Genomic DNA, 27283 nt, shown 5'->3' on the forward strand with positions numbered 1-27283 from the left:
CATTTCTTGTTGCCTGCTCATCATGATTTCTGATGCAGCCAGTACCAACCATGCAGCTAATAAACCATGTTGTTCAATAGCTGCAAGCATCAGCAGGGGACCCAAAATTGAACCTTCCTGGCAGCACTTAAAGCTAAAAGGTAATCTAAACCTCTTAAAGGCGAGGTGCGTTTTGGCTGGAGCAGGTGCTGAGAGTCATTTGGGAAATGAATCTGTCCTGGGAAACAGCGAGCAATGGCACAACATGTGAGAGGCAGGCTCCAAGATGTTTTGAAGTCTTGGTGGAGAAGGTGAAAGGAGGAGGGATATCTTGTATCCAAAGCAAGGTAGGGGATCTTCCAGACACACTGTAGTAATTTTCTTGCATGTCTTTATGTACTCCATCCTGTGCTCAAAGTCACCTTTGAAATGGAGCAGTCAAATGAACTCCCCTTCCTTGACGTACTAGTTGAGAAATCTGCCAGGAGGTTCTCTACCACAGTCTACCGCAAGTCTACCTTCACTGGTCAATACACGTGTTGGGATTCTTACAGTTCCATGTGCTATAAGATTGGCTCTATCGGCAACCTCTTAAATAGAGCCCAAGCCATTTGTCCATCATGTAAGCTTGCAGCTGAAATAGGGCACAAAGACATCCTGCAGGATAATGGCTACCCTGATCCAATCATTTCGCACTGTATATTGTACACACTCATGAATGGGCCTAAGGCTGTCACTTTCAGCCCTGGAAAATGCCCAGTCTACCTCAGATTATCCTGGAAGGGTAAGGTATCTCAAATATTTGAGCAACAGGTGAAGCTAGCTGTTTCATGCTGCTTCTATTCAGAAGCAACATGAGTGGCATTCATCACTAACAAGATGCTTCTGCCAAGCCAAAAAGACGCCTATCACACAACTGAGAAATGTGGTATATGAATTTCAGTGCCAGTGTGATGCTAGGTATGTAGGCTGGACGTCCCAAAGATTGGCAGATCATGTAAACATAAACAGCATGTTCCTTGTACTGTTTGCAACGAACAAGGTACAGATCGTACCCAACCAGCCCGTGCTTGCAAAACGCAAAGCACAGTGTCCAGCATTAGATGTGATTCTGCAATTGGACAGCATTTGCCAAATAATCCTCAGTGTGCTAAAAATTAGGCTGACAACCAATTTCAGATTGCCAGTCGGGCTTGCAGTGTGTCGCATTTGCATGTACTGCAAGCTACATATATTAATACACATGGCCCTATTCTTCGCAGACAGAAAGAACATGTACACACATTGCGCCTGTTTCAGCTAAACAAAATAAGTGATAGCCACTGGCTGGTTCATTCCTCAGGGCAGTGCCTTGGCCAGAGTCAAGCTCCCTGATTTAAATTTCAAACAATGCTGGGCAGTTAACTGTTAGTCAACATCAACTGGTGCATTCTCCTTGACAACACCTCTACCAGAGTCCATTTGCCAACCAATCAGCACTCTCTTCTCATACAGTATAAAGCTGTTGCTTCCCCTGACATTGCTATTCTTGCGATTGTCCTGGTGAGTGCAAAATGAAAAGCTTTGACAAAATGTCTTTTTTCGGCAATACTCAGGATAGTTTTTATTGTACTTAACCCAATCTAAGAAAAATAATAAAAACACTGACTTTCACACATGTACATGCACACACACAAATTGGTTACAGAGTGGGAGGGTAGACTAAGCAATTTACAGTCCAGTAAAGTTCAAGGGGTATATGGTTCTTGAAGGTTGTTCACTTGGATGGCTTCAGTCTGAACTCAATGGTCCTTCTGAGGCAGGCAATTTAAAGATTTAGATGGACGATTTATCTGTTCTTCTAAAGATAGCAGCTGCGGGTTGAGTTCTTTTTAAAATCTATATTTGTGGCACATGGATAGTCAAAATCAGCAGACAGGGTCCAAAGCTTGCAAGTTGCAAGGACAGAGAAAGAGAGGGAGGATAACCCACTCAGTGTCTAAGTTGCTTGTCCTGGTCTGCAGAGAACACGGGTGCTTAAACAGACAAAGGGCTGGCTTGTCACATGATCCTCTCTTTCCAGCTACCAGGTGACCTAAATATGGTCATAACTAGTGTATTCCAGCTGTAACTTGATTAGATTATGGTTAGGAATTCCTCTCTCAGCCAGGGGCCCATTGTCCAAGTGATTATGTCTAATTATTTGTCCCCACCCAGTTGAGTACCCAGGTGATTGTCTGGATGTTTTGCTTATGAGATAGGAGATGGCCTACATTCATACTCCTTCAAGGCAATTGTTCCTGGTGAGGCTTTGCAGACAAGTTGGTTCCGCTTAATGGCCTTGAAATGTACAAGATACCGTGATGTGAATGTGCAGCCATCTTTGATTGTGATCTCAAGTCCTTGGAATGTGGCTTTAGTCTTTTTAATAATTCAATTAGGGGTTTACAGCCAGTAAGTTCATTGTCATTTTCATAAAGCATGGTTTCACAACACTGTGGAAAGCATGATAAACGTGTGGAACCTTTAAAACAGCCAAATAGATCAATCAGCATCTAACCTCTAAGCAATTGATGATCCCTTTAAATAACACGGGTGGACTGACTAACCAGCTGCTTAACATGTGGTTAACTGTACGAGCTTGACAGAGATTCGTGCTGGAGCATTGGGCTCCAAAATACATAGCTGTAATCAAATCAGCATCGTACACTGATTGACACCATGATCTGCCTGTTTTTGATGCTTCTGGCAGATGTTAGTTGTACACACATGAATGCCCTCACCAAAATGGCATCTAATTCTATTCAGGGCAAAAGTGTGTAAACGCGCATTGGACACCATTTTGGCCTGAGTGGAACTCATAACCTCCAAATGACAGGCCAAGCACAATTACATGTCATATGCGCTTGGGATAAACTTGCTAACATTTAAGATAATTCCTTGAGTTTCAAGTAAACTAGTATGGATCCTGCTTCAGAATAAATTAAATACCACTTCTATTGGCCCAAAAACACTTTGCAGCACAGATCAACTGCTCCTCACTCTGTTCACTTTGTTCCTTCAAATGAATAGATAAAATTAAACTACAGTAAGCATGACTTAAATGCTTTTTTAAAGGAAATGAGCAGCTCTTAAAATATATGGCATCTAATCCAAGATGTGTTCAATGTTATACTTAGAAGCACAATATTCCGAGGGCTGTTTTTTGTGGCAGAGGGCATCCATTTCCTTTAAAATAACATCACTGTTCCAATTTTTCTCTTCTCCTGAAGACACTGACTCTTTCCAGGATGTGGAAAAACTCTGATGCCTCACTTAAATAATTTTTGGCTATGAAAAGGCCCAGATAGTTAATGTTGCTAGACCATTTCATTATGGGAGAAAAATCACAGTTTAATTTGATCATATTCCTAATTGTTACGATCCCAGCTGATGTTACCATTGGACAAACCTCATCCCAGGGTGAAACCCGGCTTGATTGATCCTAACTTTTATTTTTTGTTTCGATACGTGAATAGAGTAACATAAATCAGCTGATGAACTTTTATCAAAAGAACAAAACATTTATTTAACAAGAAAAGATTAACTATATTACAATACCCCTTCACCCACAACCATACCTTTACAGATATATACAGGTTTGTAAGGATAACACAAGTTACAAAAGCTATCTTATACACAATGTACACAGTAAGTACAGTCCATGTAAATCATTAGTCACCCGGTGACCAGGCACACCACACTCTGAAACTAAGTGACAGATGCCACCCCATACAGATGCCATGGATCTCTTCTCAACTACCTTCCACCCACCCAACCCCAGACAATTGTCACACCGTGAGCCAACCAGTCTTTCACATGAGGGCTTCCAATCTCCACTCTCCAAGAACTTGCTTTGGAATCTTCTCCCAAACTGACACTTTCTCTCAGATGCCTTCTGCAAGGGTCCACATCCAGTTTTGAACTCTCCTTCCGATGTTCCTCTCTCTCCTGGATCACCACATGCATTCAAGCTTTTTTCCATGCACTGTCTCTCACCGACTCAGCCGTCAACAGCACACCACTGTTCCACATACTCATAGCAAAGAGTTACAGACCTTCAGCCACCTCTTTGGACCTTCTGGCCTCTCGCTTCAAGTCTGCTTCCTGCAGCTTTTCTTCTTTTAAGCTTGGAAATTTCCTCTGCTCCTCACTTTTAACTTCACTTAACAGGACCTTTTCCAAATTCCTGTCCTTCCTTTGATTAGAAGGTCTTCTTGGAAATTTCTCCTGTTTCCATCTCACACCTTGGCCTTGGGACCTTTCAGTTCTTTTGGGAAATCTGCTCTCACTCTGCAGTTCCCTCTCCCAGTATCCAGTCTCTCTGGGGTCCTGGTTTCCACTGAACTTTGGTTTGAGACTGGCTATCTGTTCCTTCTAGGCGCCTTCTGCTGGCAACTGCCTCCAACTGAACTCAAAACTGCTCCTTCTTGTTTGTGTGTGTGTGAGTGAGAGAGAGAGAGAGAGAGAGTATGCGTCTCCCTCGCTGGACTGCTGTTGCTAGGCAACAGCACAGTTTTTTTCTACTCTAGTGTTTGCTTTAACTTCTCTTCAGGAGTCGTAAAACTCATTAGAAATGCAGATATACAATCAGAGCTTTAGACCTGCTGTCGCCACTCAAAAATGAAACTAGATCCCAGGTTTCACCTTTTAACCCACAAATAGAAAAAAAATAAAATAAACTTAAAGATATACCTTATTCCTAGCACCCAAATACACATAATATACTTAAACTCTCTATTTCCTAACTCTGATCCAGATTAACATATTTGTACTATCCAACAAGAATTGCTGGAATGGTGACAAACTTTTCACACAGTCAGCGCAGATCATCTCTGATCCATATTGGACTTCAACTACCGATCGTCACCAGCTCAAAGAAGAAGCAGTAGAACCTGTGAAAAGCCAACTGGGAGGAATACAGCAAGACATTGGAACAAAATGTTATAACGATATCATCCTGAAATATCCACATAGATTTGACATACAGTCACTTCTGCAGAGCCATCAAAGCAGCCATCAGAACTATTCCAGAGGGATATCACCCTGTGTACATACCTTGCCTGGATGAGAAGTCTGCTTCCCTATTCAAACAACATGTGCCCTCCAGTGACCCAGATGTGGCAGACCATCTGATTGAATCCCTGGATTGTGCTCGCCGGGCCAGATGGGAAGAGACAACAAATAACTCAATCAAGTCAAAAACGCTGGTGAGTCCTATGCCACCTCAGAGCAGCCCAGCGGCCATTAATGCCAATCCGCCCATCTGTAAACACCAGTTAGGTAACGAGCCATCTCCTTCACATGGGAAAGACACCGCTGGGGAAAAAAAAAAAGTGAAGAAACCAATCTGGAGCGAGTGGAGATCCTCAGGCAGCACAATTCCAGATCTGAACCCTTCGCCACTCTGGAGTTGGACAAAAGTACCACAAGCCATCAGGCACTGCTGCTGGTTATGACAAAATCCTCTCCGAGTTCCTAAAATACCTTTGCCCCCACCACGGGCTTGCTCCTGGTTGGCCCAATTCTTTAACAAGGGTCAAATGCGAAGGAAGACTGCCAAAATGCTGGTGCATGTTTAAAGTTATTACCCTCCCAAAACCAGACAAAGACCCAAAATTACCATCAAACTATCAGCCAATATCCCTGCTATCAGTATGTTTCAACGTAGTAGAGCATCTAATCCTACAGGATGCATATGGGTAACCTTGTTCAGCTTGTGAACCAACGACCTACCCCACCCCGGGCGCCCCCCCCACCACCAACCCAGTCCCGGAAGTTTAATTATGCAAATGACATCTGCTGTGGCATACAGGCTCAGGCATTCCCGAAGCTCGAAGACGCATTAAACGACGATATTGCAAAGCTGGCTGACTATTGCAAGACACAGTGCCTAAAACCGAGCACCGGTAGAACAGTCTCTAGCACTTTCCGCCTTCACAATGTCAGTGCCAAGAGGAAACCGAACGTCACCCTGGATGGCCAGAGACTGAAGCACGATCCCCATCCTGTTTATCTAGGCATGAACCTTGACAAACCCCTCATGTACAGACAGCACCTCATCAAGGCTGTAGAAAGAAAATATAACCCACAATAATCTCCTTAGTAAACTGGCTGGTACCTCATGGGAATCACAGGCCAAGACCCTAAGGAGCTCTGTTCTTGCTATCACATACTCAACTGGAGAATACTGTGCACCACCAGTACTGTATCAATGTGCCCACACCGAAACTTATTGATATGCAACTCAACACATCAATACGCATCATCACAGGTACACTTTGACCAACTCACCTGCCTGGCTCCAAGTGCTGAGCAATATTACTGCACCCTACCCACCCCGCCAACCCCCAGGAGGGTAATTACGACAGGCAGGCTACTGGAGAAAGTTTGCTCCAACCCAAGCCTGCCCTTATTCAAATACCTCCTCAACTCATCAGCAGGATGCCTTCCCTCACACCACCCCATGTGGTTAAACATGCCACATCGGGGGGGTAACAGCTGAGGACCTATGGCAGGAGGACTGGCAGGACTAAACACTCACCAGAAACCACTCTCATATCGTAGACCCACCGCTCGTCTACCTGGCCTTGCCCTCCCACAGCAACAGTGGGTCATTTTAAACCATTTCTGGACTGGCCAAGGCCTCTGTGCAGCTACCCAACATGAATGGAGTTGCCAAGACCATCCAGGCTGCAGCTGTGGTGCAGTCCAAACAATGACTCACATTGTTGAGAAGTGCCTGTTGACTAAGTTTGAAGGCGGACTTAAAGAACTCCATCTAGCCACTTACGAGGCTATTGCTTGGCTCTGTGCACAAGCTAAATAAATAAATTATTCTGAAGAGCGGCTTTAGGACACTCTTTACATGAAGTACATTCATATTATCAGTAAAAACAAAATACTTCAGACACTGGAAATCTGAAATAAAAGCAGAAAATGTTGGAAAAACTCAGCAGGTCAGGCAGCATCTGTGGAGGGAGAAACAGAATTAATGTTTCAAATGCAATATGACTCTTCTTCTGAACTTCATATTATGAATGTTATATTGTCTTGAAAATTAGATGGGGGAATTTATGATTGTTAATTCACTTGAAAAGGGATCCTCCAACCAAAAAAATTTGAGAAACACTAGATTAATACACTGTGAATATACATTTCTGGTGCACATCTACCATTGCCAAAATCCAAAATGGAAATATTTTCAAACAACACATTGCAAGGTAGAGGTAACTTTCACCCTGGGCAGCAATTTAACCACATGCACTCTTGTGAAGTATCTCAGAGATTGTAAATTAATAACACGTTAGTAGCGACTTCATTCACACTGTTTCTGTGCTCTTCTTAATGTTGTGCTATAAATTAAATAAAGGGCTGTAGAACAAAATCCAAAATAAATTGCAGTACACATTGAGGTACCAATGCATGATTTCTGTTGTAGTGTAAAATGGAAAGAACTTAAATCATCTTTCTCAAACAGTGTCTAGGAATCATAATAAAGTCTTTCATAATGAGGAAAGTTAGCCAGGAAGCATATCACATAATCGCTCTGCTAGTGAGGCATCCATAAACATCACCCAAAGTTAAAGTGTCTCAGAATGTAAACATCTTTAGAAATTGGAAGTATTTCAGAAGATGCCATTAGGCAGAAGAAATTTATCTTTATTTCTCCACAAGTTACCTTGTTCTCACCAATACACACAATCCAATCTCCACAGAAACAATAAATCAGAATTCTGCTAAATCGGAATATTAAAAAGGTGCTAGGATGGCAGTGGTAAATCCAATCCCTGCCAGTCCACCATTGTTTTGAGATCAATTCTAAACCACAAGGGGACATAAGTTCAAGGTGAGGGGCAGGAGGTTTAGGGGGGATGTGAGGAAAACCTTTTTTACCCAGAGGGTGGTGATGGTCTGGAATGAACTGCCTGGGAGGGTGGTGGAGGCAGGTTGCCTCACATCCTTTAAACAGTACCTGGATGAGCACTTAGCACATCATAACATTCAAGGCTGTGGGCCAAGTGCTGGTAAATGGGATTAGGTAGGTAGGTCAGGTGTTTCTCATGTGTCGATGCAGACTCGATGGGCCAAAGGGCCTCTTTTGCACTGTGTGATTCTGTGATTATAGTACCTCAGAGTGGGGAGCTCTGAAAATACTGAGAAAGTTAAAGGTTTACGGAGTTACTTAATTCCAATTCAATTGATCTCTCTCCTCTTCAGAAATGCATTCAATTATCTAAACTTATTTGTACTGTCCATTTCAAATATCTTCCTTCATAATTTACTTCACAATACCACATCGGTGCTCAATCTTAGAGGGGGATTTCATCGGTCAGATAGGGGTCTCACTCATTGGTTAGAGAATGGCAGGTGACCCCAGGCAGTTCCACGTGGAGATCCAATGGTATTAAATACTTTCTAAGTGGCCTCCGTCGGGCCTTCCCCAGGATTCAGGATCCCAGTGGCAGAAGACTCAAGGTTGTGAGCTCCTCACTGCCACCAACACCATCATGAGCGATGGCAGCCACCAGTAATTCATCTGCAGAGGCCCAAAATCGCCGAGGAACCCCAGGTCAAAGGTGAGCAAGGGCAGGTTGGCGATCAACCAATGCCGGATCCCTCAAGTGGGCACAGGGTGCCTGATAATGAGGCAACCCCTCTGGGAGGTCACTGGCAAAACCAACAGGGTTTGCCGAGCAGCCTTCAGGAGACACAGGTAAGCCTTGCAGCTCTCATTTAATCCCTAAATCACCAACAAATTGTGGTGGGCTCAGGGATAATGGGTGTCAATTGGCTCGTTAATGAGCCTTATTGACATCTTGCCAGCAGTGGTCAGGGATCCCGCAGGTGTCAGCTGTGGCTCAGTTCATAGCACCCTCGCCTTTGAATCAGAGGGTTGTGGGTTCATGTCCCACTCCCGGAAACCAAGAACTGTGATTGTACTCGAAAGAGTTGCAATCTGTGACTGTTGATAACTCGAAAGAGTATCCCGCATGTGTCAGCTGTGGCTCAGTTCATAGCACCCTCGCCTTTGAATCAGAGGGTTGTGGGTTCATGTCCCACTCCCGGAAACCAATAACTGTGATTGTACTCAAAAGAGTTGCAATCTGTGACTGTTGATAACTCGAAAGAATTTTTGACTGTTGATAACTCGAAAGAGTATCCCGCATCAGCCCCTTCTGCCCTCTGACTTAATAGGGGGAGGTTTTGCCACTGCTGCTGGGAGACTAATGCAGGGCCTCTCACACAATTAAACAGGTTGGGCCACCATGGTTCCTGCCTCAAATAGCTGAATTAAATTTTGCCCTTAATGTGCACTTACTTTACAACTGCTTCATCAGTGCATGGCAGTTTCACTTCACACTAACATCGTATTTAGTATAAGGGTGCCCCGAACCAAGAGTCAGGGACTGACTGTTTTACTTCAGAGTTAGTTTGGGCCATGGTAACCATGTGAAGATAGCAAGGTTTGAAATCAAAGGTGCTTTGCACCAACAGTGAACTTGTGTTGTAAATTAAAGGTTTACGGAACAGGTTTGCATCCCTGAGTAACTAAATACAGAAAATAAATATGTATGTAGAACTATAGGGTGGTTGCAACACAGAAGGGGCCATTCAGTCCATTGTGTCCATGCCAGCTCTCTGTGAGACCAACTCTCCTACCTTTTCCCCATAGCCCTACAAATAATTTCTCTTCGGGTAATTATCCAATTCCTTTTTGAAAGCCACAAATCTGTTTCCACCACCCTTTCTGGCAGTGAATTTCAGATCCAAACCACTCCTGCATAAAAAAGTTTTCCTCATGTCACCTCTGGTTTTTTTTTCCCCAAGCACGTTAAATTGGTGTTCTGTAGTCCTAGAACCCTTTCAGCAATGGGAACATTTTCTCTCTATCTACTCTGTCCAGGCCCCTCATGGTTTTGAACATTTCCATCAAGACTCCTTTCAACTTACCCTTCTCCAAGGAGAATGACTCCAGCTTCTATAATCTATCCATGGAACTGAAATCCCTCAACCTGGAACCATTTCTCATACATCATTTATGCACCCTCTCCAATGCTTTCACATCCTTCCTCAAGTGTGGTGCCCAGAATTGGACACACAGTAATATAAATTAAAAATTATGAACATATAGGGCAGAATTTTTCACATGGCGGGCAGGGTCAGCGGGAGCAGGCGGGGATGGTCGTGGAGCCGATCGCCACCCGCAATCGGCTCCGCGCTGCCATTCTACATGGGCGGGCCAATTAAGGTCGCCTAGCGTAAGACGCGACTGGTAACACTCAGCACTACCTGTGTGGGCGGGGGGCTAGGGGAGGGAGGCATGTGCGCAAAAGAGCACTTCAATCTCCCTGAGGCAGCTCCATGCCTCAGGAAGATTGAATTGATATTAAAATTATTAAATAAAAGGTTTAATAATTTATTTAAACATGTCCCCTCATGTGACTGTGTCACATGAGTTGGGACATGTTTTTATAATTATGAAAATTTTAAAATTTATTTAATAAAAGCTTTAGGAAACCTCATGCCATTTGTGGATGAGGTTTCCTAAAAAACCCACAGACCACTTGGGATTTTTGCCTGCCCGCCACAAGGTTGGATGGGCAACGTTAACAATTACAATAATTGCTTTGTTAATGGCCTTAATAGGCCGTTTACAATTCGGCGGGCGCACAGCCAACTCCGGCGCATGCCCGCCAAACGAAATATCACGGGACTGCGCAATGACGTCGAGACGCACGCCTGATATCAGCGCGTGTCATTTTACACATCGGCACATCGGGCCCGCCCCCGCATGCCAACTGAAAAATTCTGCCCATAAATCTAATGTTTTTGGCAACTGTCTGAGGCTGAACCAAACTGTTTACAACCTCGGTGTCATATCTGACCCTGAGATGGGCTTCCAACCACATATCTGCAGCATCACTAAGACTGCCTATTGCCACCTTCGTAACATTGACTGACTTATTCCCTGCCTCAAGCTCATCTGCTGCTGAAGCCCTCATCAATATCTCTGTTACCTCCAGACTTGACTATGCAAATGCACTCCTGGCCGACCTTCCACTTTCTACCCTCTGTAAACTTGAGGTTATTCAAAATTCTGCTGCCCATGTCCTAACTTGCATCAAGTCCTGTTCACTCAACTGCGTGTTCACTTACCTCGCTTAGCTCCTGGTTAAGCAACACCTTGATTTTAAAATTCTCATCTTTGTTTTCAAATCCCTCCACTGCCTTGTCATAATGTCTCTGTAATCTCCTCCAGCCCCACAACCCTCCAAGATATCGGTGTTCCTCTAATTCTGGCCTCTTGAGCACCCCTAATTTTAATTGCTCCACCACTGGCAGCCGTTCCTTCAGCTGCCAAGGCCGTAAGCTGTGGTGCTCCCTTCCTGAAACACTGTGCCTCTCTTTCTTCATTTAAGACATGTTTTAAAACCTACCTGTTGATCAAAATTTTGGTCTTCAGCTCTTCTATCTCCTTATATGGTTTGGTGTCAAATTTCATTTGTTAATGTTCTTATTAAGTACCTTGTGAGATTTTACTATTTTAAAGATGCTATATTAGCACATATTACCTTCATAATTTACAAAAGTACATCATAATCTGGGGACACCACCAAAGGCCACCACTCTGTGGCCTTTATATCAATAAAATTCAAATTTGAGGTTAATATTTACTAGGCAACATAATTCACTTATGCAGCACAGTGGTCGTGCACAGGTTCAATTCCCATTCTGCCATGGCTCCGATCTTAATTGCACTGTTGGAGAAAAGGGATGGAATGAAATCAAGAGAGGAAATTTCATATCATGATCATGTCCTTCATCAAGGCTGGTTAAAATCTGCATTGGAAGTGGCATATAAGCAGGTTGCCCCACCCTTTTGAACTGTGGAGATTTGTGCCCAAGGAGGATGAGGACAACAAAGAAAATAGGGATAGGAAGTGAGCAAAATCTTTAACAGATGGCAGCTATTCTGATTTTTTTTAAATGGTGGCATTTAAATGTAATGAATTCACTGGACAGAATCTTACCAGTCCCACCAAGGCAGCTTTGACAGCAGGGCCAGGAGGAAGGCAAGGGAGGGAGTGTGTCAGGTCAGTGGGCTGATGGGTTCTCACTTCTGATTGATCTTGCTGGAGGTGAGATGGAAGAGGAAAGAGCTACCTGCCTGGCAGAGGCAAGTGGCCAATTTGAATATGTGACTGCCTAATTATGGCAAGATTGGAGACCCAATGGCAGACAGGCCACCCTGATGAGGGTAAAGCCTGGCAAGTGCCTGCAAGCACCCTACCTGTGGCTTGCTGGGTGGTCCATGAGGCCTTCTACACTTACACCCACATCAGAACCACTTCTGCCATAGGGCTACAGCTGCAGCTGAAGACCATCCTTAAGAGGGGGCTCCCTTTCACAATGGTCACCTGCAACTGTAGCTACAAATAGTTTTTTTTTTCTAATTTTGCACATCCTCCAAGGGTGTTTCCATTTTGGGGCACTTTTGCATTCTCCCACTTACCACAGCAGCATCCATCTCTCCAGGTGGGGCTGCCAGTGGGACAATGCTGCAGGCCCTTCCATTAGGCCAGCTGTGTGCTTGTTCCAACTACAATCCTTAATTGGGCAACGCTCCTGTGGGTGACCTCATAGTAATTGGTCACCTCCTGTAAGACTGTGCAGGTGGGCAGCCAGGCATCACCAGTGGCGTTGGGATCCACTTTTGGTCCCAACTTCAGAAAATCTTTAAAGATGGTAAAATTCTACCCAATGTGACCCAAGAAATATAAACAGAATACACATTGAAAGGAATAAGATTTGTATCCAGTAACCTATAAGGTAGAAACTATGTCCAAGTTATTTTTATCCATGTAATTAGATGGTAAAAAAAAGTAACGTATTTAAACAAATCACTGTCTTCAGTCTGCAAGTGCAGAATATTTGAAACTCTTGCTCTTCTGCTTGAATCACTTTCTCCTTTAAAATATAATTTGAAGTAAAAAGGCAGATTGATGGTGTGATAATAAAAGGACTTTGAAAGGTTATTTTTCACTCTCCACCCATTTTCATTCGCTCTCCCAACTTAAGTCTGTTTCATTCAAGGTACTTTAAGCAGTTAAGTAACCATCAAGCATGCTGATCAAATCCAGTTGTCACACCATGAGAAAGCATCTTTCAGCAACATAGTATCAGATCTTCTCAGACTTGGCAAGTCTTCCCCTGACAACCAAATGAAGCCGATCAAACATCCTTGCCCCTCCAAAAGTATTTCATTGTAAACGACAGGCAACACAGATTGCCCTCTTAAACTGTACTTCAATTCTTAAAAAACTGTACTTGTCTAAATGATTCACTGTACAACAGAAACATGGATCTGAGTAACAGATTTTATTACAGACTGCAACATTTCATATCCAGAACTAACCCTTTCCGGCCCCTATACAACCTGTGATATGTGTAAGGAATTAATCAACAACCATAAGTTGTTACTTCCTCATCTATGCAGAAGCCCAATAAATTAGAATTCTTTAGTACCAATGCTTGATCTGAATGTTAAAAAAGTGCTAGAATTAAAGTGGTAAATTTATCCTGTTCGAATCTACTGCTGCTCTGAGATTAATTCAAAGCCCTTTATGGTACCTCAGTGTGAGCAGCTCTAAAAGTACTGAAAACATTAAGGGTTTATCCATACACAAGCAGAAGGTCACTGAAGTTCAACTTAATTTCAAGTTCCCCTTTGCTGTTCCCATCCACAGACAAGCTATTAAAAACAAAGTGAGTGTGGAAAATGTGGTCTTTCATGGGGCGGTGAAAAATGTGGCTCAAATTGCTATGTAGCTTAATGCCTTGGTGACAAAGCCAGTCTGTAAAGTTCCATGGTTTTCAAGCTGTAGTGATTAGCAAAACCTTACTTGAAGAGAACAAAACGTTTCTGCACATGGGCAGGATTGACAAGCTTCTCAGTAAAGAGTCTACAGTTTACAAACTTATTGCAAAGCGTTTAAAATTGTTGTGCGCTTTGCTTCAGTTTTTGATATTAGATGCCAAGAAACGTATGCAGACAAACTCAAATCTCTCTAAATGCAGGCTAGTATCTTATTAGCAGCCCAAAGTTAACTATCTACATCATAAACCAACCTGCATCAATAAACATTGCATTAACTCGATTTATGCAGGTGACCTACTAATGACCTAAGTATCACAGAGATAAGGAGAAAAAATGTAAACAGAATGATTTCTCGGTTCAGGCAATAAACAGGTCAACGGTTAAGAAACCTATAAGGAAAGACTCTCAAAAATACACTATTGTATGCACATCTTAACAGTATAAAAGCAAAAATGTGTCACTCATAGCTACTGTACAATACAGAAACGCATTTTAAACTTCTGAACGATCGTATGTGTGCTCAGCATAGTTCACAAATAATTTAAAATTTGAAGTAATAAACCAAGTTCTCTTATATTGGACAAATCTGTCCAGAATTAAGAATCTGAAAGATTCTCGCCTCCATGTAAGGTTTTATTGATAAAAATATAGCTTTGAGCCAGCCAGTTATGGTAATGATGGGAGGACACATTACAAGTATAGCAGTGCTGTCCAGTATAGTAGCCAGCAGGCACGTGTAGCTAACTGAAAATCCAGATGTCGCTAATTGAATTTTCATTAGTAAATTAAAAAATGAGACATCAACATTGCATTAGTCATATGATCTCAAGTAACTCCAACAGGCATGTGATCTGGAAGAAGAGAAGGAATGGTTCTGGTGCTTCTCATTGTACAAGCCAACATTCTCAATTAAGCACTCTAATGAAGTCAAAGTACTGCTTGCAATTGCTGGACAAAAACCTAGCACCAAGTTGCACAAAGATGTGCTGAGTCTGATAAATTCATGCCAGAATTTCAAATCTTGGTGAAAGCGAAAGACTAGAAAGCTGCGCACTGAATGGTGATACATGATTACTAGGTAAAAATACTAGTGAATTACATTTACCTATATTGAGTGTAAAGCATTTTTTCAACTAAAGTTAGCGCATGAGGCTAAGACAAAGCTGCCATAGCCACACTTGTGACTAGTGACTGATTTCGACTGGACAACACTGGGTTATACTGTTGGACCTTTCCAATCAATGGGCTGATGTGATAAATAAATAATTATTGTTCCATTTTTGGGTCTTTTTAAGGTTCTTGCCTAGGCTATTTTGGCTCATGCATCGAAGATCATTCTCACAAATGAATCCCAAATTCCTACAATGCAAGATAGCTTCTGCATTGAGATCTTGGTAAGCTTTCAGTAATATGCTTCTGATACCAAAACAGGTTTTGTTTCTAAACCACTAAACTTACAGCTTCCTAAGAACTGACTCTGGCCTTTTAAAGTGGTAGCACATCGAATCAGACTGCATTTCAAGTTTAAACGTATCAAGAGAATTTATTCTACAAAAGATGAACAAGCACAAAAGTAAGCTATAAAATATAGTTACATATTTACAGTGGAAATTCTTCCACCTAATTCAAGTTGACAAACTATAAAGCTTGTCACTATAAGAACTAGGCTAACTCATAAATAATAGTGAGACTTCCCCCTGAATTTCTTACTTCTGTGGGCCCAATTAGCGCAGTGTTTCTTGGAAATTCAAATGAATTTCTCTAGAGCTTCAAACTGATCAGTTCTTTGCAAGCTGCCTCTTCAAACATGCTCTTTTATCTTAAATGTGAGAATGAGCAACAAGAATTAATAGTAAAATAAAGAAAAAACTCTATGCTAATCAGCTCAGGTTAAGAATTTTAAAATATGTAAATATTTATGTAAACCTGTACAAACTGTTTAGCTCTCTTACAGAAATACTAACTAACCTAAATTTAATGTTCTATTCTGGGTAGGCCTAGCACCATGTGCCGGTCATATCATGTGTGCTCTGCCCGAAGGCAGGTCCTTGGCTCAATATCTGCTGATGCTTTCTTGGCAGTTGTCAGTATTGACTTGCCATTACCTTCTACTATCAGGCAAAGGCGAGGAAACAGGTCCCGGGTCTACCTCAGACGGAACGAAAATCAAGCCCATGCTGTTAGGCAATATACCGAATCACACACTAGCCAACTAGCTAACCGGCCCTTACCTTGATGTGCCTAGGCATATGTAATTGCAAAACACAATTTGGGCATTGTCTGACTTGCTGCAGTTTATTCTAATTAAGAAACCAGAATATTTTGGCATAAGATAGCAATGGCAAAATCAGCACACAAAACATAAGAAAATAAGAAATAGGAGCAGGAGTAGGCCATTCAGCCTCTTGAGGCTGCTCCGCCAGTCAATAAGATCATGGCTGATCTGATGTGATCTTAACTCCACTTTCCTGCCTGTTCCCCATAACTTTAACTTCTTCAAAAAATCTTCCTCGTTCAGCCTTGAATATATTCAATGATCCAGCCTCCACTGTTCACTAAGCTTTTGATAAAATACCACATAAGAGGTTAGTATGCAAAATTAAAGCACATGGGATTGGGGTAATATTGGCATGGATTGAGAATTGGTTAGCAGACAGGAAACAGAGTAGGAATAAATGGGTCTTTTTCAGGGTGGCAGGTGGTGACTAGTGGGGTACTGCAGGGGTCAGTGCTTGGGCTCCAGCTATTCATAAAATATATCAATGAATTGGGTGAGGGAACCATATGTAATATTTCCAAGTTTGCTGATGACATGAAACTTGGGAATGTGGGTGGTGAGGAGGATGTTAAGAGGCTTCAAGGTGATTTACACAAGTTGAGTGAGTGGGCAAATACATGGCAGATGCTGTATAAGTGTGAAGTTATCCACTTAGGTAGGAAAAACAGAATGGCAGAGTATTACTTAAATGGTGAGAGAGCGGGAGTATGGTGTTGAGTTGAGAATCAGCCATGATGATATTGAATGGCAGAGCAGGCTCAAAGGGCAAAATGACCTACTCCTGTTCCTATTTTCTATGTTTCTATGAGAGAATTCCAAACATCAAGACCCTCAGAGAAGAAATTCCTCCTCATCTCTGTCTTCAATGGGAGATCCTTATTTTGAAACTGTGCCCCAAGTTCTAGATTACATTTTGAGGGAAGACACCCTCATAGCATCTATCCTGTCAAATCCCTTCAGAATCTTATGTTTCAATAAGTTCACCTCTCATTCTTCTAAACGCCAATGAGTTTAGGTCCAACCTGCTCAACCTTTCCTCATGCGACAAGCCCTTTATCCCAGGAATCAGCCTAGTGAAACTTCTCTGAGCTGCCTCCAATGCATGTATATGTCGTCTTTAAGTGAGGTGACTAAAATTAACTCCAGGTGTGGTCACACCAATGCCTACACAGTTGTAGCAAGACTTCTCTACTTTTATATTCCATCCCCTCTTGCAATAAAGGCCAACCTTAATTACTTGCTGTACCTGCATGCTGACTTTGTAATTCATGTACAGGGATACTAAAGTCCCTCTGTATTGCAGCATTCTGCAGTCTCTTCCCATTTAAATAATACTCTTCTTTTCTATTCTTCCTACCAAAGTGGGCAACCTCACATTTTCCCACATTATACTCCATCTATTAAGTTTTCTCCCACTCATTTAACCTATCTATAACCCTTTGCAGACTCCTAGTATCATTCTCGCAACTTGCTTTCCTACCCATCCTCATATCAGCAAATTTGGCTACAATAGTCACTCCCTTCATCCAAATCATTAACATAAATCATAAATAGTTGAGGCTGCAGCACTCCACTAATTACAGGTTCCCAATGAAAATGACCCACGTATCCCGATTCTCTGTTTCCTGCCAGTTACCCAGACCTCTATCCATACTAATATATCACCCCAACACCATATGCGCTTATCATGTGTAGTAATCTTTAATGTGGCAACTTACGGAATGTCTTTTGGAAATCCAAATACACTACAGATATTGGTTCCCCTTTATCCACCCTGTTTGTCACATCCTCAAAGAACTCTAATAAAATTGTCAAACAGGATTCCCCTTTCACGAAACGATGTTAACTCTGCCTGATTGCATTCAGAGTTTCTAAATGTCCTGCTACTACCTCTTTAATAATGGACTCTAACATTTTCCTAATGACAGATGTTATTAACTGGCCTATAGTTTCCTGCTTTCTTGAACAGAGGTATTATATTTGTGGTTTTCCAATCTGCTGGGACCTTTCCAGGGTCTAGGAAATTTTGGAAGGTTATAACCAATGCATCCAATATCTCTGCAGCCACTTCTTTTGACCTAGCTTGCAGGCCATCAGATCCAGGGGACTTGACAGCCTTAAATCCCAATAGTAATCCCATTACTTTTTCTCTAGTGATAGTGATTGCTATAAGTTCCTCCCTCCCTTTTGCCTCTTGATTTTCAATTACTCTTGGGGTGCTTTTCGTGCCTTATACTGTGAAGACAGGTATAAGTACTTATTCAAAGCCTCTGCATTTCCTCATTTCCCAATATTAATTCCCCAGTCTCACCCTCTAAGTGACCTGTCTGTTTTTACAATTCTTGCAAGTTTTCTCTCACACTTCAATTCCTCCCTCTATTATTTTCTTTGTCATCCTTTGCTAGTTTCTAAAATTTTCCCAAACTTCTACCCTACTACTAATCTCTGTAGTATTGTACACCTTTTCTTTCAGTTTGATTCTACCCTTAACTTAGTTGGATGGTGCATCCTTCTGGTAGACTCTTTCTTCCTCAATGGAACATATCTGTGTTGTGAGTTATGAAATATCTCCTTAAATGCCTGCCATTGTTTCTCTATCGTTTTCTCTTTTAACCTATTTACCCAGTCCACTTTAGCCAACGCTATCTTCATACCTGTGTAATTGCCTTTATTTACATTTAAGACACTAGTTATGGACCCAAATTTCTCACTCTCAAATTGAACTTGAAATTCTATAATATTATGATCATTCTTGCCTGGAGGATCCTTTACGAGGTCCTTAATTAATCCTGTCCCAAACATTTCCAGGTCCAAAATAGCCTGGTCCCTGGTAGGTTCCAGATGTATTATTCTAAGAAACTGCCCCCAATACACTCTATGAACTCATCTTCCAGGCTACCATTGCCAATTTGATTTGTCCGATCGATGTGAAGATTAAACACACCCACAATTATCACAGCACCTTTCTTGTAAGCCCAGATTATTTCTTGATGTATACTCTGCTTTACTGTGTAGCTACTGTTAGGGGGGCTATAAACTGCTCTTACCAATGACTTCCTTTCTTTGCTATTTCTTATCCACATCCAGACTGATCCTACATCTTGATTTTTTGAACCAAGATCATTTCTCACTTTTGTACTGATCATTGAAATTTAAGATGTATGTTCCCAATCTTACCACAGCAGGTAATTTTGGGCCATTATTGCTGCATTATTTCTTCTTGAGATCAAATTTCATAGTTCCAAAAAACTATATCTGCCGACTCAAAATGCTGCAGTGGTAAGGAGGAAAGTTTGTTCTTTAGCAGTTGCTGTACATGACACTTCTACACTTCAGTAATCTTTTGCAATTCTTTTCCACAACTCAGAAAGCATTACCTTTTGGTTTACAAGTCTACAGGGAACAATAGCTTGAGGGTACTTCATCATTCTTCAGATATTAACTTCTAGGTTATTCAACCATAAAATTATAATTGCCAAGCCTGTTCTTGTACTCGGGCGGCAGTTAAATTTCCTTTGCTAGTCCAATGTTTGATATATTTATGTAAAATTCCTTTCAATACAACCTAAATGCAGACATTATTTTGTTTAAACTAAAGGGTTAACTACTGAGTTAACAGAAACAGCTGACGCCAAACTGGAATGGACTTCAAGCATCAGGAAAATCAAAAATAAACTCCTCACCTTGCTAAGTTTGGGAAACGAGGCTGACAAGTGGCGGATGTTATTCAAATTGGGCAAATTACTACTTTACACAAGAAAGTGGTGAATGTATGGAGTGGACTGCTAAAGCATGCATGGGGCTAATTGTATCAAAAAATTAGCTAGTGTTATCACAAATATCGTAGGATATCCCATTTCCTAGGCACCAGCCAATAAACCGTAATGGTTTATCACCGTCCTACATTATATTTCTAAGAGTTAGAATAGAACATCTAGAAATGTTATTCAAATGAATTCAACAACCAAAGTTAATTAAACATCTAACGATCACAGAAATGGTTTCTAGCAGAGTGACCATATGGTGGTCATGAAAGGTAACAGTAGCCGATTTTCCACTTCCTAGCCCAAGGACACTGTAGCCAATTGCCCCCATTGACTCCCCAATTTACATCAATTAACTCAACACAGACTGAATTCAAACCAGCAATATTCAATTTGTTTGATTCAGTCTTATATACCATGTTGTATTTATCCACTGATCAGTTCTTAATTTTAAACTCAATGTTGTTATCATATACCCATCTGTGTACAATCGTTGTAAAATGTTTTGATAAACAATATGGTGATAAACTGTCTCAGGAGTTTCTATGGTTCTTCATCAAAGTTAGAATGGACAAATGGGAGAACCCGCACAGAAATTCACTCCATGTGTCAGTGATGCTCCTTTAATGCTGAGAAAAAGTCACAGTAGGAATCAAATGCTGAGCTGAGTTAGCAAACATTGAAGAATCTACATTTAGGGGTCCTTAAGCACTGACAATTCTCGTAGTCGTAATGCTTTTAACTGTTCAACTTCGATTTTTGCCCTGAGTAGTTCTTCCTCCAGTGCATGTAATCTTTTAAGGCTTTCCCTTTTCTCATCGAGATACAACCCAAATTTCCTTTGGTTTTCCAGGATAAGCTCTTGTTCTTCTGAGGACGCTGCTGGTATTTCATTCTCATTCCTGGTCCCATAGCGTGGGATGCCTGCCTGGTGCTGCTGCAGAAATAAAAGGTCATCCCTTGTAAGAGGTCTAGGGGATGATGTGGAGGGTATTCTAGCACAAGGTGGAGAAAGAGACACATCTGTAATTTGATGAGTCTCTGCTTTGTCCAATCCCTCAAAGCTGTTACTCAGCTGTGGCTGAGCAGTTAACAGAGATTTCTCTTCACTTCGCTTTCGTCCTACATCTGGGGTTACCCACCTAGGAAATGCATAGGACTGGTAGCCTGAGGTTCCAGGCTGTGAATAAGAACTGCTAGGCATTTCCATACAGATATCTCTTCTTGAAGCAGAACTCCTTCCATGGGGCCTGTATAAAATAAGATTTTAAAACCTGAATATATATAGGAGTTCCATAATTTCCCAACAATTTATTGCAAAAAGATTGTGTTCCAAAAATATGTATGTTTTGACATAACTGTAGCACTTCTCCCAGCTGAGCTTGAGAATTAACCAGGTGTAAAACCACATGTAAAGTTTCACTGTTCAGAAAAAAGTGTGTTTGTTATTTTTTTAAATATTGGAGCTTTTTGGTTGTGTTTGATTATTAGTAGACAAAATGGTTTCCTTGATGGCAAATAAGCAGCAATTAGTAGAGTCATACAAAGCAGGGAAGTCCAATTCCCCAACTTTGGCTGAAATTATTTTAGCCAACGTTGAGTAAGTGTCCTACAACTGACTTCAATGCCTGAAAGGGAAATAATCACAGGGGTTTGCACTCCTGATCATCAGCTGGTGACCCTTGCTAGAAGTGCCTGCCTATGCATGGCCAATTGGGCCTGACTTTGCGGTGTTATAATCTTATAAACTTCAGAATTGTAATATTTTGGGACTGCATCTTTAAATTTGGGGTAAATGAAGTGGGTCATATGACCTGAAATGCAGTCTGCCTGACAGTAAATGTGGGTGGTTTGATAGTTAGAGATCAAAAGATGGCTAGGATTGTTTTACTGAGAAGGTGCAAGATATTTCTGCTTGGAGACTGTAGTCTCTTAGCAGTAGTCTCTGAGTATACCATGAGTAGACCCTGAATCTCCCAAAATCCCAGAAAGGTGTTGAGTTGTAAACAGTTGTGCTGTATCTATCCATTTAGTTCCAAGATGAAAGGAAGCTGGGATCAAGTATAGCTAATTAGCATTTCTACCTACAAACAAGGTTATTGCGTTTCACGTTGCCAATGGGAAAGAGGACAGAGGAAGCCATTTTTGAGATCAGGTTACAAGCTTCCCTACAAATCTGTGAATATCACATGACAACAGTTTGTTTGTTGTGGTCTACAGCTATCTGGGAGGCACAGAGCAAGAGACAGAGGTAGCTAGTCCTGCCCCCAATACAGAAAATGCTGACTCTAAATGTTCAACACGCAGAATGCAAGTGGAAACTTGTGCTCAGATTGAAGAGATTGTGAGGATTTAGAGGAGGCTGTAAGATTCACCTAGCTTGCAGCTAGATGGAAAGAATCTACAGTGTAGCTGTCAAAATTAAAGTGAGTTCTGTGATGAGTTACCTGGCTGGGAAAGTAAAAAGGAGGCAAGCCAGCTATCAGGAGCTGAGAATAGGGACAGTAGCAACGTGGATACAAAATTGGCTGAAAAATAGGAAGCAGAGTGTAATTGTCAATGGTTATTTTTTGAGCTGGAGTAAGGGTTGTAGTGGAGTTCCCCAGAGGACATTATTGGGACCCTTGCTTTTCCGGATATATATTAGATATATATATAGCTCTAGATCTTGGTGTACAGGGGACAATTTCAAAGTTTCCAGATGATATGAAACTTGGGAGTGTTGTAAACTGCGAAGAGGACAGTATAGAACTTCAAAAGGGTATAGACAAGTTGGTGGAGTGGGCAGTTAGGTGGCAGATGAAGTTCACTGCAAAGAAATGTGAGGTGATGCATTTTGGAACGAAAAACACGAACAGACAATATAAACTAAGGGATGAACTTTTGAAGGGGGTGCAGGAGCAGAAAGACCTGCGTATATATGCGCGTAGATCATTGAAGGTGGCAGCACAGGTGGAGAGAGCAGCTAATAAAGCATATAGTATCCTGGGATTTATTAATTGTGTATAGAGTACAAGAGCAAGGAGGTTATGCAGAATTTGTATAAGACACTCATTAGACCTCAGCTGGTGATGTGTACAGTTCTGGGTGCCACATTATAGGAAAGAGTGCAGAAGGGGTTTACAAGAATGGTTCTAGGGATGAGAAACTTCAGCTATGAGGATAGGTTTGGAGGTTGGGACTGTTCTCCTCAGAGAGAAGATAGCTAAGAAGAGATTTGATAGAGACGTTCAAAATCATGAGGGAGCTGGACAGAGTAGATAGGAAGAAGCTGTTCCTGCTTGTAAAAGGATCAAGAACGAGAGGGCATGGATTTAAAGTAATTTGCAAAAAAAAAGCAAATGTGACGTGAGAAAAAACGTTTTCACACGAGTGGTTCGGGTCTGGAATGCACTGTCTGGAAGTGTGGTGGAGGCAGGTTCAATCAAGGCATTCAAGAGGGCATTAGATGATTATTTGAGTAGAAGCAAGGTGCAGGGATACAGAGAAAAAGCAGGGCAATGGCACTAGGTCATAATGCTCATTTAGAGAGCAGGTGTAGACACGATGGGCCGAATGGCTTACTTCAGTACCATTAAAATTCTGTAATTCTGTGAATTATTTTAGACTGGTTCCTGGAGGATGAAGTGTCCACCCAAGGGATAATGTAACGTTTAACTGTAGTGGGACATTTTCGATCATGCTAAAAGTCAAATGGGGAATCTCTTTTCTGTAGTTTAAAGTATGAGTTGCCTACAAAAAGAAAAAAGTGTTTTTTAATTGCAAAATCTTGACGTGTCATTCTTTCAGCTGTTAAATGGAAATTCAAATTTCTCGTTAAAAGTTATCGGTCTCTTATTGTAAGTTATTGTAAGAATCGTCAAGAAGCAAACGAATATTTGCAGTCAAGGCTCATAATAGTCACTTGGAAAATATGACCAAGCTGACGGAAGCCCATGGAAATACTCATGAGCAAGGCAAGAGAGATGGGAATGAGAAAAAAAATTTGAGACAAACTTTTAGAAAAGGAACAGACAAAACACAATCTGCTCAGCTCAGTTGGAAGCACTCTTGTATCTGAGTTATATGTTCATCTGCCTTCCATGACTTAAGCGCATGACATAGGCTGTCCAATACAATAATGAGAGAGTTGTAAATGTGGCAATCCATTGTTGTCAGTGCCCACCCTTCAAATGGGACACTAAACTGAGGCCTTGTCTCTGTCAGATAGGTGTTAGCACTACTTGATGGAATGGAGCTCTTCTACCCAACATTGCAGATTAATAGATTATTCATCTACTTGCTGTGCATAAAATGGCTACCACATTTGCCTACATAACAAAGCTGTGAAAAATTTTGGGACATTCTGAGGGTGATAAAATACTTTACAGTTGTAAATTATTTCTTCTTTCTTCCTTTCAGCAGCATTCGTCAGTTTAATTTATGGAATGTGGTATTTCTTATTGAAGTGACATTACAACTAGCATTAATGTCCCTGCACTAGGAGGAAGAATAAAAATTCAGAGTTCAATGACTGGGGATTTTCACCTCCTGCCAGGGCCAAGATCAGAGGAAGGTGGGAGTTAAAAATAGCCCCACTAGCCAATATATCTATTCCCCAGCTCTATCCCACCTCTGGGCCATTTTTGTAAAGGTGGGGTGAAGGCCCAGCAGGAGTACCCATCTGCACATAGCGGGTAGCCGATCAGGCTCATTAAGAGCCTAATTGTGTCCAATTAAAGGAGGCCAACAGGAATTTTCCAATCAACTTTCAGGATCTTGCAGGCAGAAGGGGCCAGTTTAGGTGCTAGGAGGTGGGTACCCGGTGACAGGCCAGTGCAGGCCCCTTCTGCCTGCGAGATCCTAAAGGTTGACTGGAAAATTCCAGTTGGCCTCCTTTAATTGGGTGCAATTAGGCTCTTACCCGCTGTTACCCAGTGGGCCTCCCTGCCTGGCTGGGAGCAAGAGCAGCCACAGGTCACCCTGCCCACCCCCCACCCCCCCCGCCCCCCCCACCCCCCCTGGAACTCTCTCTTACTTACCTTCCATTACAGCTTGCAGCTCCTTTCAAGCTGGAAGGCTGCTGATTGGTTCTCCAGCTTCAAGAGCCCAACCAACATCCTTGACTGGATGGCAAACCTGCCCCTGGCCATGAATTGGCTGTCCCTAGGTATATCACATTGAGTGAATGTTTCCCCTGGAGGCAGGGAGGGAGTGGAGTTCAAGACCTGGAAACAGTCCTGACCTCTGTTTCTCTTGCCCCCACCGAAGGGAAAGCCAGACTTTGATGCTGTGTTGCTGAAGGGAGGAAAGAAATAATTTACAACTATGCAGTACCTTATCACCCTCAGAATGTCCCAAAGTGTTTCACAAATAGCTGGTTACTTTTAAAGTATTATGACAGTTGTTATGTAAGCAAAGATAACAGTCAATTTCCACACACCTAGGTTCCAGAAACTGCAAATAAATGAGCACATAATCAGTTTTTGGTGGTACAGGCTGAAGGGAGAAGGATAGTAGTGGAGTTTTCATACTCTTTTACAAATAATGCCATTAGATCTTTTATATTCATTTGAGAAGACACACAAGGCCTCAATTTAATGGCTTGTTCAGAAGAGGGCATCTTCAACAATGCATCACCCCCACAGTATTACATGAAGTGTCAACTCAGGTTATACATTCAAATCCAAAATCGGACATGAATCTACAATGCTCTTAAAGGCAAGAGTGCAACCAACTGAGCTAAGCTGACACAAAACATTTTTAAACCCAAAACTCAGCAGCAGAGAAGAGGTATGATGAACTGTTTAACTTATCCTAGGAAGAACCAAAGAAAAATCTATAATTTAATATAAAGACAGTCAGAATAACTTTTTCCTTCATTTCTAATGAATTAATTAAAGGTAGTCAGTAAAAATTGAAATGTGGTTAAACTTACATGTTATATTGGCTCGATAAAGGTGCTAGTTGGCCATTACTTCCTCTTGTCATCTTAAAGGCAGGCATAGTTTTCTCTTCCTCAACATCAATAGCTTCTGATTTTGTAATTGCTTTCATGGTGTTTCCTGGTTCCTGATCAGCTATATCCCAAACACATACCTTAATAGCAGCTTGCTCCACATACTGATGAAATTCCTCTTCAGTCATTCCTTCTGGTGGCACAACCTCTTGTGATGCACTGCCCGATGACTGACCTCTGCCATCGGTTTCTCCATGTGCTTGTTGCAAAAAGGCACCATGACGAGCTTTCCACCTGTTGATCCAGCCAACAGTTGGAATAAAATTCCTGATCTGCATAGCATCCGCCAGGCCCTTGGCCTTCGCAGCCAAGACTTCATCTGAAACAAGTACATGTTGTGCCCTGGCAATCTGGAACCACTGTAAGAGGGCTGTATCCACATCACTATCCCTTCCTTCCCTTTTGCGTTTACGATCTGGATTGCTGTTATTGTGCCATTCCATCAAGACCTTTTCCTTGTTCTTGATTAGCCTGGAGATGACGGGCTGTGTAACGCCAAAACGCTTTGCAAGTTCCATCTGGGAGATCTTTTGCCTCTGAAGCAATTCAAGAACTTGAATCTTCTCAGATAAAGTAAGTTCCTTCTGTTTTTTTCTTGTGGATTCCATGGTGTAACTGAACTGTTCAGCAACTAAACTTTGCACTGAATAATCTAGAGCTCTGACTTGCTCTTTTAAATCAGACTACCTCCAAAGGCCAGCCCCCACTTCAGAAACACACCCAAAACCTGCTTTCTTAGGTAATGATGTGCAAAAGGGCCCATTCAGCTTGAATATTCAGAGTAATGAGGTGCTGAATGTCTCTATTGTGTAGTATAAAACCCTGAGTCTTGCATAATGCTAAACCAGGGGTCAAGGAAGGTCAGACTAATCCCTCAATGACTGTGTAAGAAACGCCCAGCTAATCCATTGAAGCTGTTAAGTGTATAATGGCAATCTGTCAATGGCCATTATTCTACACATCTGCAACTAAGTATAAACTTATTTCCTATAAACTTAGCTGTTCTGAAATGTGTGTAGCTGCAGAACAAGTTTTGAAAGTTTATATGCTGAAATAGTCTATACACTTAAACTGCAGTCTCATATATCCCTTATCTATTTTTAAAGCTCATTATTAACACTCGCCCACTTAACAAACATGTTGCAAAACCAGATCAATTTTAAAGAGTTTTGTCACTTTTCCCTTACAAATCAAACCCTGCAATCACGTGTTTTCTATACAAATGGCACTGACCTCTACTCTTCACCCCTAGTTCCTACCAACCAGAGACAGAAACTAGCTGCAAGGGGGAGGGGAGGAAGAGATTCCTACACTATCATTAGTACACTGCAAAACATGAAGTTGGAGTTTAAATTTCACAGGGA

At 41.7% G+C, this 27283-nt stretch overlaps 1 protein-coding gene and 1 long non-coding RNA gene across 4 annotated transcripts in view; one reads left to right on the forward strand and one right to left on the reverse strand.

Annotated features, from left to right (window-relative positions):
• rad54b (RAD54 homolog B) overlaps positions 1-27283 on the reverse strand; it is a 196868-nt gene that overhangs the window by 101184 nt on the left and 68401 nt on the right. Inside the window, exon 1 of one of the 3 annotated variants that reach the window (XM_078540759.1) lies at positions 1-320. The exons of the other annotated variants lie outside the window; for them this stretch is intronic. Coding sequence (XP_078396885.1) covers positions 1-52 — 52 coding nt within the window. The 5' untranslated portion in view covers positions 53-320. Of the gene's footprint in view, positions 321-27283 lie in introns of those variants that run through there. 3 annotated transcript variants of the gene reach the window in all.
• On the forward strand, positions 230-26492 carry LOC144679876 (uncharacterized). The gene is made up of 2 exons (XR_013576444.1): positions 230-326; positions 26390-26492. It is a non-coding gene; the product is annotated as an uncharacterized LOC144679876 (long non-coding RNA).

This window comes from Cetorhinus maximus, chromosome 4, assembly GCF_964194155.1.
Source record: "Cetorhinus maximus chromosome 4, sCetMax3.hap1.1, whole genome shotgun sequence".
Lineage (NCBI taxonomy): Eukaryota > Metazoa > Chordata > Chondrichthyes > Lamniformes > Cetorhinidae > Cetorhinus > Cetorhinus maximus.